Raw genomic sequence first — 13,876 nt, forward strand, 5'->3', positions numbered from 1 at the left:
CACTCCCCCCAGGAGGGTTAACCCTGTACATTTACTGTTAAAAGTACTGGAACAGGCTCCCAAGAGATGTTGTGGAGTCTCCTCCTCTGGAGACTCTCAAAATCTTTCTGAATGCATTCCTGTGTGACCTGCACTAGATTATGGTCCTGCTCAGGCAGGGGGATTGGTCACAATGATCTCCAGAGGTCCCTTCCAGCCCCTAACATCCTGTGACCCTGTGATACTGCTGCTTATAGATCAGATGGGGAAGAATTTTTCTTTCATTAGTTTTCCTCTAAAGGAAAAGTCCTGAAAGAAATAAGAAAACAGTAATTCTGAAAACACTCACAGGAGAACAAGAATAGCAAACTATCAGAATGGACTAAGAGGATTTTCCAACACAAGCGAAAGGATGAAAAGCTGTAGTAGATGTGGATTTAAATAAAAGGGACTTACGGTAAGGTTGATCAGTTATTGACTGTTGATTTTTGAGATAAACAAAAACTGCTGGTTGATCAATCTTGCATGCAAAATCCTATTTTGTAGGCTAGGCATTGCTAAACACCATAGAACAGTGAGGAGGACTGTTAACATGGTCAGAAAACAAAGTAGGTCAATTTTTTTCCCAGCAAATATCTGCCCCTCCATGGTGATGATTCATATTGGTATAAATGAAAGTGTAGCATGTGTCTGTGATGGATTATGCAAAAAATAATAATCTGTATTAATTTTTATGTCAGCCCTGTCCAGTCAACTAGACCATGGCACTAAGTGCCTCAGCCAGGCTTTGCTTGAACACCTCCAGGGGTGTGAACACCACCACCTCCCTGGGCAGCCCATTCCAATGGCAAATCACTCTCTCTGGCAAGAACTTCCTCCTAACATCCAGCCTATACCTCCCCCAGCACGACTTGAGATTCTGCCCCCTTGCTCTATTGCTGATTGCCTGGGAGAAGAAACTGACCCCTACCTGGCTACAGCCTCCCTTCAGGTAGTTTCAGGAGGAAGATTAAATGACAAAGTCTAATGCATCCCTTCTGCTTATGGCATGAATTTAGAATTTAGCAAGTATAACCACACAAGCAGATCACACAGCCATTCATAACCATCCTCCACTTCAGAGTGAGCTCCAATATTTCAATCAGGCAGAGAAATAAAAATCACCTAAAAAGAAAAGTCTATTGTGAAAATATAACACTGCAAGGATGCAGCTCCTTTAAAGATGCTATATTTTTTTTTCTTAGTTTTGCTCTGACATTTTAAGGCTGTATACCTTTATTATGACATGTGATTATTAAGGTCCTAACTCTGGAGTAGGCTGGAAAAGTCATTATAATGAAGTCACGGAGGACTTAATTCTCATACAGTTCCATCTACATGTCAAGACTAAAAGTTAACTTTGATGCCATTATACACAGTTAGAGAAAACAAAATAAAGCAAAAAAAAATTGTAATGCTAATTTTGACCAATAACCTTTCAAAAGGCACGAGAAGCCGCTGTCACCTAGGAATTGCTCTCCAATCCTTTATAAAACAAGTGAGACATTTGAAAACCTGTTGTGAGGATCAGCTTATCAAGACACTAATCACAAATAACACTAAGACATCATTAATATTCCAATTTTTATGCTTATCTGAAGCACTAACAAAGAAAATATCTGGAGTGATTAATTCCAGCTATGAAGTAATTTAAGAAACAATTTAAAGCAAAGCAATTTTTCACATTTATCAAAAAGAAGCACTAAGATGCTGGCACGCACACTGTCAGAAAAAGCTATTCTTTGGTAGTTCTGAGTACTTTTGCTACTGCTGTTTTCAATATACAGTGGAAAAGCTCTCCAAGATTTTCCAGGAATGCTTTTGCTACCTTTATCCTTCACAATCTTCAAAAGGCTTATTGCAATCTAACAACTCTAGCACCCTGAAAGCAAACCCTGGGTGTTTGACTCCCTGCACAATGCATGAATAAAAACCTTCCCCATCTATAAATTAGGAAATTATCTTCAAAAGAAAGAGTTTTTCTAATTTGAAGTCTGTGTTCAGGACCTCCTGCTAGTTGCAGCCCAACCTTAGCAGCAGATGTCATGCTGGGGCTTATTTCAAGAGACTTCCAATCATTTTCTGTTTGTTTGTTTTTTCCACTCAGTATACATTAAATGAAGTATTTCACTATTCGGATGTTAGATGCTCTCTCATGCTCAGTTAGCAATACAGATAGGTAATAGTGTTTACCTAGGAGCTCACACAGGACTGCAGTCAATCAGATGGTGACTGTTCTTTCCCTGCCTTGCCTGAAAAATCAGAGCTCACTCTCTACCAGTGCTGCTGAAGGAATGCAAGCACTTTGATTGCCTGTCACTCTTAAATGTGGCTTACATCTTGCTTAAGTGACCCCTGTCAGTTGACTGAGAAGAGTACCACACACATGTAACACATAGAAGTGTGTGTTAAATCTCCAGTAAACTCTCCATCTGGATAGAGCCAACGACAGGGAATGCACTACACCTGTTTGCCTTTACTAGAGTCACAGTTGAATATATTGCTTGTCTACTTACAGGTAAGAAACATAACTACCACCAGAAAATTAATACAAAATGTCAACAATTTGTAAACATAAAATGTACCCAAATATATACACCTGAGTCATTTCCTTCTTGTTCAGTAGTCAAATCTTTTCACATGCTGCCTTTGTGGATAAGACATTAGAACATGTGCATGTGATTGCTTGAAACATAGAATCATAGAATCAACCAGGTTGGAAGAGACCTCCAAGATCATCCAGTCCAACCTAGCACCCAGCCCTATCCAGTCAACTAGACCATGGCACTAAGTGCCTCATCCAGTCTTTTCTTGAAGACTCCCAGGGACGGTGCCTCCACCACCTCCCTGGGCAGCCCATTCCAATGGGAAATCAGTTAGTTGCAACCATTAGACCATTTTCTTCTACAAGGTTATTGTGAGGACAACGTATCTAAAGAGAAATGAAATCCCAGAGACCCTAGCTGGGTTACAGTTATCTTTTCACTTTGTTTGAGTTAGAAAGCAATATCTTCTGTATCTAAGTTGCAAAGACCAGTAACATCATGTCTTAGCTTTTGTCCCATATTTTACATACATTGCTGAAGGGAAAATAAGCACTTCCATTGCTTTTGACAATAATTTGCAGTTTCCTTTCCTTATAGAATTACTTTGCTCCTTAGTTATATTCCTTTGCTTGCTTAATAACACTCTCAATAAGTCTTATTTATGCTACGTATCTGAAAACAAATCACTATTTTATTTAGATGCCTTTCAAAAGTATATTGAGTAGCATCAGTAATTTCCCCACTAAGTAACTTGATAAACTTCATTATCAACTAGCCAGAGGAATTTATTTCAGCAAACACTGCATAGCTGGCTTTGCTGATTTTTTTTCCCCTACTTTTCCCCAAAGTTGAACTACTCCTTAACTGAAATGATTATCTTTACTGAGCTAGATCCTCATCAGGAGGGTGTAATGTTCAGCATCTTTCAACTTACTAATTAGCCTGAATGCTTCTACTGCCTACATAAATGTCCTGTCTGAAAATCAGGAACATTAATTAAGGGATTCACTGACTATTCCATTCTTCTTTTAAGCCAGAGCCACAGGGAAGATCACTTGACCAAACACTGATGTCACTCCAGGGTGACTGGATGCAAACTAAGACACAGATACAAATTTGTTGCAACAAAGGTAAAATAATTTATAATATAACCCAATGGAATGAGGGGCAAATACGAAGCCTAGTTTCATAGAATTATAGAATTACTTCAGTTGACAAAGACCACAGAATCCAACCATTGACCTAACACCACCATAACCATTAAAAACATCCCGACATGGCAAGTCTACATGTTTTTAAACACTTCCAGGGATGGTGACTCTGCCAACTGCTTGGACAGCCTATTCCAATGCCTTACCACTCTTTCAATAAAGACATTTTTCCTAGTATCTAACGTAAACCTTCCCTAGTGCAATCTGAGGCTGCTTCCTCTTGATCTATCACTTGATACTAGGCTTTCCTTTCCTAAGACATGCTCATGTAGGAATATTGCAGGAAATACAGATTCATTCAGGAGCACAACAGTCGGACAGGGTAAAAGAGGTACAAGATATATCAACTCTAGGCAGAATTCTTATGCCTAAAATTCTTGGGACTTAACTGAGTAAATTCTCTCAGACTTCATTTCCTCTTATGCAGAGAAATATAAATAATTAAATAGTCACACTAGTAATGTATGTTTTCTTTAACAAGACAGCTTTATAAAGTAGGCTTATTTATTTATTTAGTGCTCTAAACCACAGAAGTTATCCCCTGGGTAATGGACTCATTTGTTCTCTTGCTGCAAAGTGGCTTCCACGAAGTGACAGGCACATTCTGTGAACATCTATTTTCAGTCACAGAAGTGATTTTTTTTTTCAATTTCTGAAACATAAGCTGTAACCTACCACCATGTCATGGTTTAACCCCAGCTAGTAACTGAACACCACACAGCTGCTCACTCACTCATCCTCCCTTCAAGTGGGATGGGGAGGAGAATGGGAAAAAATAAAACTTGTGGGTTAGGAACAGCTTGATAACTTAACATGGAATAAAATATAGTAATAGCAACAATGGGAGTAAATTATTATTATTGTAGCAACTAAAAAGAATAAAAAGAGACATAAAACCCAATAAAAGGGCAAGTGATGCACAAAGCAATTGCTCACCACCCACTGACCAATGTCCAAGCAGTGATCCAGCCTCCCCAGTGAATCCTTCTGAGTTATATAGTGAGGATGACAGGAGCATGGCATGGAATATGCTTTGGCTACTTTGGGTCAGCTTTCCTGGCCATGCTCCCTCCCAGCTTCTTGTGTACCTGCTTGCTGGTAGAGCAGAGAAAAGTGAAAAATTTCTGACTTAGGATAAGCATTACTTAGCAATGACAAAAACATCAGTGTGTTCTCAACATTATTCTCACAGCAAATCCAAACCGCAGCACTGCACCAGCTGCTAGGAAGAAAAGTTAAATCTATCCCAGCCAAACCCAGGACATATGAAAACAAGGACAATGAAACAGCAATACACTGAGGATTAGTAACAATGCAAAACCCAACCAAATGTAAAGGGGAGATCTGGCTGTGAAAAAAGCAATCACTTCAGCTGGCTGCTCAAACACTGAGAAAGAGATTACTAAAAGGAAAAAACTGCTATGTAAGTTACATTACAACTATGATATTTTTATCTTCAGAAAATGGCTTTTATGGCTCTTCCTTTCCTTTATTATAGTGATTTTATCCCTACTCATTCCAGTTTAATTTTCTTCAAATATCAGCCCTAAAAATCTTCTTCAAAACCTCTCCATTAGAAAACTGAAGTCCTTTGTTTTCATCTTGTACTCCAATAACAAAACCAGTTCAGGTACCCATCCTCCTGAGTTATGTGCTTTAGCTCTAGTAAACACTGCAAAAAAACCCAAACAACTTTCGTCCCAGAATGGCTTTAGCATTTGCTATGAGGACAGACTGAAAGAGTTGGGACTGTTCAGTCTGCAGAAGAGGAGTCTCTGAGGTGACCTTATTGTGGCCTTCCAGTATCTGAAGGGAGCCTACAAAAAAGCTGGGGAGGGACTTTTCAGGATATCAGGGAGTGACAGGACTATGGGGAATGGAGCAAAGCTGGACATGGGTAGGTTCAGAATGGACATGAGGAGGAGGTTCTTCAGCATGAGAGTGGTGAGAGGCTGGAATGGGTTGCCCAGGGAGGTGGTTGAGGCCCCATCCCTGGAGGTGTTCAAGGCCAGGCTGGGTGAGGCTGTGGCCAGCCTGATCTCGGGTAAGGTGTCCCTGCCCATGGCAGGGGGGTTGGAACTAGATGATCCTTGTGGTCCCTTCCAACCCTGACTGATTCCACGATTCTACGTTTTCTCTAAGTAATGACAACTTACTGTTGTACACATACCAACTTACAGCTTTGATAACATAAATCTAAACAAACAAAATCCCCAAAGCCACAAACTCTGCATGGTTTCCTTACTTGGTCTTCAGAAAATGCAAAACCTTCCAGAAAAGTGCAAGCATTGAAAGCTAAGATCCAGTGCACCTTTAACTAGAACAGAAGCCTCAGACCAGAACATTGGTGCTAGTGAAGAATGCTACACATGGTGCTGGAGAGCAGCAACCCTTAGAAGTAACTACAGATGACAGGGTGCAGTAGAGCAGCAACACCTTATAAGAAGTTCCTGCAGAGCAGGCTGAGCAAGTAACTTGGGAGCAAGTTCCAGTAATATTATGGCAAAAGTCCTACCACTTTGGTTGGAGATGGATATGAAATTTTAAGCTAGGACATAAAAAAAATGTGACTTCTGCACACAACACAAGTAAGACTAGGAAAAGGTGAAGTGGGCTCAAAAGAGTTCTGTAAACTAATGAAACCTGGTACAAGCAACACTGACAGCAAGAGCTAAGGCCAGATATAGAATCATAGAATATTTGGAAAATTCTCCATTGCATAATATTTCAATCTTGCCTTCAGTTTAAGACACCATGCTAGTCTAAGAAAAGTAGTGAATTATAAAACAGATTATTAAGATTTTTGAAAAATCAAACAAACAGTTCATCAGTTGGTATTATTCATGAATTTAGACATTAACCAATGGTCTCTGCTCGTGCAATGCCTAGGATTAGGAATGCAAAGAAGTTACGCGTAAGAAGAGATGGGAATAAGTCATGATTTGAGATTTGAAGAGAAACAGAACAGTATCTACTAAGAATAAAAAAAATCTGATAAAACAAAACTCCCTAGGTAATATGCAATCAAAAAGAAGCAGCGCAAAGAAAGCATGAGGAGGAGGAGTTGCAGAGCTAGCAAGATGATGCACACGGAGAGCCTGTCAAGACCTCTGTATCTACTGCAATTTAAGTGGCTTTCTGCTCACATTTTCTCAATGTTGGTAAACAGAAATATGACTCACTTTTTGATCTGAACAGACTTTTATTACTGGCAGACCTGTCACTCTCAATTCAATGTACTGAGTGTCAAACAGTTACAAGGCTGCATCAGTATAAGTAGCTGCAAACAAGAGTGTACCAACTGACTCAGGTTCTTGGCACACTAAAGCCTTTCTGGAAACCCTGAATTAGCTGCAGTGATAGAAATGGAGATGTAAAAGAGGTAAAATAAAAGACAAAACAATGGTTCTCAAGGGAAAAACATTCCAGAGCGGTAACAAATGCAATAAGGTAAGACTCTGTAGAAATTCGTATTTGGAAATAACATCATTATGGCAGGAGTTCACTAGAATCATAGAATCACTGTGCTAAATGCCATAAGAAAACACTACCAATTTTATCTCATAGAGCTCTATTTCCTTCCAACAACATATCTCATGCCTTTGAGTGAACAAGAATCTCATTTCTGACTTCAGCACAATCTTCTTGTAAATAGATATCAACAGAGAAGCACTGAAAGACTGCAAGAAAGATGTGATTTTATTTTTAATCCTACCACAGAATAAAATTGACACAGAATCATGCTACTTTTTACAAACTGTTTTATATCTGTTGTGTGTTAAGTCTCCATCCTGCAGAATTTACAATTAAAGAAAAAGCTCAATGTGACATGCTGTAGTTGCACATTAGGACAAAAATAGCTTTCTACTTCAATGCTAAGTGGTTTTTTTTATTATCTAAGACTTGTACTACAGTGTCAGAAATAAAAAGGTAGCCTCTTCCACATTACTGTCCAGCTGCCTACAAAATTGTAGGCTAAAAACGAAATCTTTCAGAAATGACATTGAAAAGAATATAAAACAATTTCATTTCTCCATTGGAGAGAAAAAAATTCAATTTTAAAAATATACTTTCCTATGTAATACCACAGTTTATAATAATATAAAATAAGAACTTCTGAAATTCAGTGGTGTTGCTGGAGAAACTTACTTTTAGCAAACATTTATTTCAGTTAAGTATAGAGCAGCAGGCTGAAATGCTTGGCAAGCTGTAATCAACACTGCACCACTGCTTATTTATGTCTTCACTATGCAGTGCTGGGTGAGAAGTGTTCTTGTTTGGACAGTGCTCAATTGTCACTGTTATGCAGCTGCTACTTCACACACTGTTTAAGACAGGAAAAAACAATAATCCAAATAACCTCCGTCAACATAAAGTCCAAGAAGTTTGCCTTATTTTCACAGTATCACAATATCACACAGTATCACCAAGGTTGGAAGAGACCTCATAGATTGAGTCCAACCCTCTGCCACAGAGCTCAAGGCTAGACCATGGCACCAAGTGCCACCTCCAATCCTGCCTTGAACACCTCCAGGGACAGTGACTCCACCACCTCCCCGGGCAGCCCATTCCAGTGTCCAATGACTCTCTCAGTGAAGAACTTTCTCCTCACCTCAAGACTAAATTTCCCCTGGTGTAGCTTGAGGCTGTGTCCTCTTGTTTTGGTGCTGGCCACCTGAGAGAAGAGAGCAACCTCCTCCTGGCTACAACCTCCCCTCAGGTAGTTGTAGACAGCAATAAGGTCTCCCCTGAGCCTCCTCTTCTCCAGGCTAAAATTCAGTATTTCATTATGACCTTGAGAATGTTCCTCTGTTGAGTAGACTTAATTTCAATGCAAGTAACTGTCCAGTTTGTACCCTAGTGGAAGTTAATCTAAGCACAAGAGCTAATACACAACACTGTCACACACGTCCAATAGAGATTTGCTTCTGTACATCAAGGAAAGAGATAGGGTCTGTTTGCTTGCTTGACAGGTACATATTCAGAAGATCTAAAAGCTGTGTAACTGATTTTCATGAGTACTTCCACTTCTGCAAAATGCAAATAAATTTAAAGGCTACAGCCCTTCATAATCACATACACAGGTTATATTCTGTGGCTGTTCTGTAATTAACTAAATACTTTATGGTACTGGATATTAACAACTTCAAATTTCAAGAAGTTCCATGCTACCTCATCACCTTCTTGTACAGATTGGGCTATTTATGGCTGACATAACTGAGATTTGCTAACAAAAAGGAAAAAAAAAGCAAAGTATGAGGATGAAATCCAAAGCAATAAGTTCTTGCCAGAAAGAGTGATTTGCCATTGGAATGGGCTGCCCAGGGAGGTGGTGGAGTCACCGTCCCTGGAGGTGTTCAAGAAAAGCCTGGCTGAGGCACTTAGTGCCATGGTCTAGTTGACTGGCTAGGGCTGGGTGCTAGGTTGGACTGGCTGATCTTGGAGGTCTCTTCCAACCTGGTTGATTCTATGATTATGATTCTATAACCTTAGGACACGTAGCAGTTGGCAGTGATAGTTATCCAAATGGAAAAGCTGAATTTAAAAATTCAGCTACTACAGACTTGTCAGGAAATTGGACTACTACTTCACATTTGATCCAGGTATATACTGAACTGCAGAAAGACTGAAATCAATGCAACATGGTATCATCCCACAGATTTGCTCTAGCCAAATTTCCAAGCTCAGATCCCCCAAACCAAACAATATTAAATCTCCCCCAATAAGTAGACTGTTTTCCTCACAACCTGACCACCTGCAGTGATGAAATAATAAAGCAAATGTAATTGGTACATTGCACACAAACATCAGGTGTGCAAATCTGAACATCCATGCACTTTCACATAGGCAAAGCTTAATACCACTTAGGCATCTCACCAAATCATAGCTTCTTAAAGATGAACTGAAATTTAAAATGATTTATAGGTATTAGCACATGGATAATTCAAGGCAAGTGTCTGAATGATAAAATTTAACCTAAGTGTCAGACACAGAGCAGCGCGACATGAAGAACAAAAATAAATCCTCAGGGGATACCCTAGGATAGCAACAGTAAAACAACAGGAAAAAATATTGCATCTTACTCAAATAGAATTTTGTGACTGACTTGGGTTAAAGTAACAACCCCATTCAATGAAAGGTATTCCCATAAATGTGAAATACTCCATTAGACAACAAAAATCCTACTCATGTTAGCTGTACCACAGACAGGTGAGAAGACTCTAAATTGGAGTTGTTGAAAATAAAGCAATTATTATGTTCTGCATCCTTATTGTACAGATGCATTCATAAGGCTTTGATCTTGAAAAGCATAACGTGGGAGAATGTGTGCTGTTAATTTCTGTGTCCTAGTGGTCTGTTTATGAGAGTGGGAGCTTTTAATTAATTTTTTTTTAATAAAAAAATAAATCTTTGGCAACAAGAAGATTATGTAGGCATAAATGATGGGTATGACATTACACCAATGTAATATATGCATATAGATAATGAAATATGCTCTTTATATAATAGGAAGCATTACAACTCTACAGGCAATTTTGATTTCAAGATTTCTTGATGCCAGAGCTCCATTGGAAAACTAAGGAACTGTACAGGTTAATACAATTTGAGGCCAGACCTGAGTGTAAAGCCACATGCTAAATATGCCTTAATACAATATGCCAGATACTTGCAATAGGTTTTGCCTTCTATATGCACCTTGAGAATCCACTGCTAAGAGCAATCAGGGATCCTCTGCTGATCCAAGTGTAAGAGGAATGACGTTTTCACCTTATTTTTCTATGTCAATAGAAGGTTCCTGAAGAACTATATGTAAATTGATGCAGTGATAATTAACATGCAAATTATACACATCTGTTCCCTCAGGATGCCACAGTTCTGATATTTTGTTGTTTTGGTTTTTTTCCTCAGTAGGAATGTGCTGGATATGAAGCACACTCAATCTCTTTCTGTTTATCGTTTTGTTCTTCTACAAAAGCAACCCTAGAAGAGTCTCTGCTTTCAGACTCATTTCTATTGGCAAAGACTAACGTAGATACACATCACCTGTTTCTCTGTCATTCTTTGATTTGCTTCTTTCACATAACTTCACAGAATCTGTTTTCTTTGCTCCTTTGGAATAGGAAAAGGTATGCAAATAATTTTGTTTGGGTTATTTATTTCAATTGTGGATATTTTATTTTGTGCAGAAAAGAGGACCTGATAATACTTCTTCAATGCCACAGGTGTCCCTCCTTTATCAGCTAAAGCAGATATCCTTAAGAATCATGACTGATTATCAGTAAGAAATTCCTGAGGAATGTACATGATATGCTTGGAGCTACAGAGTAATTTCTAACAAGTGGAATGAAACATCTCACACTCTTAGATAAGAAATGTCTTTTCTCAGTTGTGTAAAGCCTAAGGGATGCCAAATAAAGTCTTTTATGACAATAAAAAGGAAAAATCACAATACTACTACATGCTACAATACCACTTAGAGAATAAGGTTTTGAAGTTTCACAAAACTGCTGAAAAGCTCTCCTCAGAAAATTCTACCCCTCTGCTCCTGAAGCTCACAGTACAGCTCTGCTGCAGCACACTGCTAGACATCTCACCTCTGCTTCTCCTTTGTGTTCTTATGAACTGAGCAACTGGATATAAATCATCACTGCACTTAGATTTTTTTTGTGTGTCAAGTTTTGTTCTCCTAACTTTCGTACGGTGTGCTCTAAGTTATTTAAATCTCTCAGATGAAACAAATTGTTTCCTCATATATTACACTTTTTGTTGCTGTTTGGGTTTTGTTTCTTTCTTTCCTCTAGATAAACCTGCAGTGTATAATTACAGGTATTTTCATTATACTCTCTGAAGGAGAAGTCCTTTTATCACCTCTGCCGTTCAGTGCACCTATTGATTTTAAAAACATTTCCAAATGACTGCATAACTGAAGGATACATCTATCTTGCTGGATAAAAGTGGGTGCTCCTATTTTGCTGACTAACCTCACACTAGTAACAAAAACACCGCTATCAACAATAACAACAAAAGAGACATTTTCTATTCCTCTGATAGATTTCAGGAAATAAACTATGAGATCCACAGTCAAGCATCTGCTGGATGTCAGAAATGCCAATCACCAATCAACCACCACTTTTCTTCAGTTACATTTGTTGGGTGGCTCAGCAGCTCAGAAAATCAAGCAACTGTCTAAATCTAGACTGTATTGATTCTTGGCTTTCATTTCTTCAAATGTTCATCTTACAAACCTAGACAATAAATACAGACACACAAAATAATTTATAATATAGACACAGTTCACCATGTTAAATACTTATTACTTGGCATAAATATCAACACTTTCAAGGTTTCTATGATGGTTTCACCATTAGAATGGAAAAAAAAGGAGTTTTAAGAACTGGATACCTCATGTCTCACACCTCTCTCACTAATTAAGGTGTCATTTCCTAAGGGCTTATACACTGATTTACATACGTGTTGTCCCACTGGGTTGTGGCTCAGCCTTACACAGAAAACACTGAGATTTAAAAACATGCTTCTTTTCAATAATAAATCCCATATTTACCCTTCTCACCCTACTTTGTTAGGCATTCTCTCTATTTCACTTCTACACAGGACAAGAATGTCTGAGTGTTAGGCCAAAGTAGCTTTGAGAACATCTGGAATCTAAAGAAAAATTGGTCTTAAACAACTTAAATACATTTTAAAATCACGTTTTTACAGCTAAAGGATGTACATATGCACAGCTCACAAACATACTGGTGCACATTTGACAAATGGCCACAAAGACAACTAAGGGATTGGAGCATTTTTCATGGGAGGAAAGGCTGAGAGAGCAGGGACTGTTCAGCCTAGAGATGTCTCAAAGGGACCTTGTCAATGTGTACAGATACCTGTTGTAGGAAGCAAAGAATATGGTGCCAGAGTCTTCATGGCGTTGCCTAATGACAGGACAAGAGGCAACAGGCACAACCTGAAACACAAGTATTTGTACTGGAACCTGAGGAAAAACATCTTCAACTGTGAGGGTGGTCAAATACTAGAACAGGTCACCCAGAGGGACTGTACATAGAATCATGATGTCCACCCCTGGAAGTATTCAAAGCCCATCTGTACACAGCCCAGAGCAGCCTGCTCTTGCTGGTCTTGTCAGCCCTGATCATCTGCTCACAGCAATTTCCTTGGTGCTTTCCTACTTCCACTGCTCTATGATTGTAGATTTGCTTTCACGTTTTGAAAGATTATTTTGTCATTTACTTGTATGATAAAGCTGCTTATATAAAGAGGCTATACATCTCATGTTTTCTTTCTCCTTGTTGGAAATTGGCTGGAAATGGGCATAAAATAAAGTACACACTATATGCACATACAAACAATTGGAAGATCAGCATTTTTGAAAGAAAAGAGAAGGATCAGCTTAGAATAAAAAAAAAAGATATAGTTATATGGAGTACACAGAGTTGCACAAACAGATTAGAGCACAAGTAATTTAAATGGAAATACTGAACACAAAGTAAGACAGAACAAAGGTTAACTTCATGAAGTCTAAACTGAAGAGCGCAAGAAGTAATTGCAGTAACTTGATAATACAAGCATTTACCTTTTTCAGTGTGATTTTACAACTAAAGAAGGTTTAATAGACTGCATATCTTTTCTAACCTGGTTTTCATATGCCTACAGAATAAACTGAGTGAAAGGAATTTAATGTACTGGATCACAGCTTTTACACCATATCAGAAAACCTTCAAAACTTGTATGGCTGGAACATAGTACAATTCTGAAAAGCAAGCACTGTGAGTATCAGCATTATTAACAACATGAAAATCTGTATTTTGCACCTTCAAAACTTGTATGGCTGGAACACAGTACAATTCTGAAAGGCAAGCACTGTGAGTATCAGCATTATTAACAACATGAAAATCTGTATTTTGCACTGTCCTTGACATCCTGTGCCTAATTATCTCAATACAGAGATTCTTTGTAAATGACCAAAGAGTGTCCCTTTGTCTCTAGAGCCTGAAACATTCAGCCAGCAACAAAGCAAAAGAGGATAAGCTGCACAGTAAGAACATCAAGTAAAACCAGAGGATTTATAATGAGTCA

At 38.6% G+C, this 13,876-nt stretch overlaps 1 protein-coding gene across 5 annotated transcripts in view; it reads right to left on the minus strand.

Moving 5' to 3' along the window:
* SLC36A4 (solute carrier family 36 member 4) overlaps positions 1–13,876 on the minus strand; it is a 132,548-nt gene that overhangs the window by 13,222 nt on the left and 105,450 nt on the right. For 2 of the 5 annotated variants that reach the window (XM_064169991.1, XM_064170003.1), the window contains exon 11: positions 4,723–4,870. The exons of the other annotated variants lie outside the window; for them this stretch is intronic. In XM_064169991.1, the coding sequence (XP_064026061.1) occupies positions 4,723–4,870 (148 nt within the window). The remainder of the gene's footprint in view (positions 1–4,722; positions 4,871–13,876) is intronic. 5 annotated transcript variants of the gene reach the window in all.

The sequence above is a fragment of the Pogoniulus pusillus genome, chromosome 3, assembly GCF_015220805.1.
Source record: "Pogoniulus pusillus isolate bPogPus1 chromosome 3, bPogPus1.pri, whole genome shotgun sequence".
Classification (NCBI taxonomy): Eukaryota; Metazoa; Chordata; class Aves; order Piciformes; family Lybiidae; genus Pogoniulus; species Pogoniulus pusillus.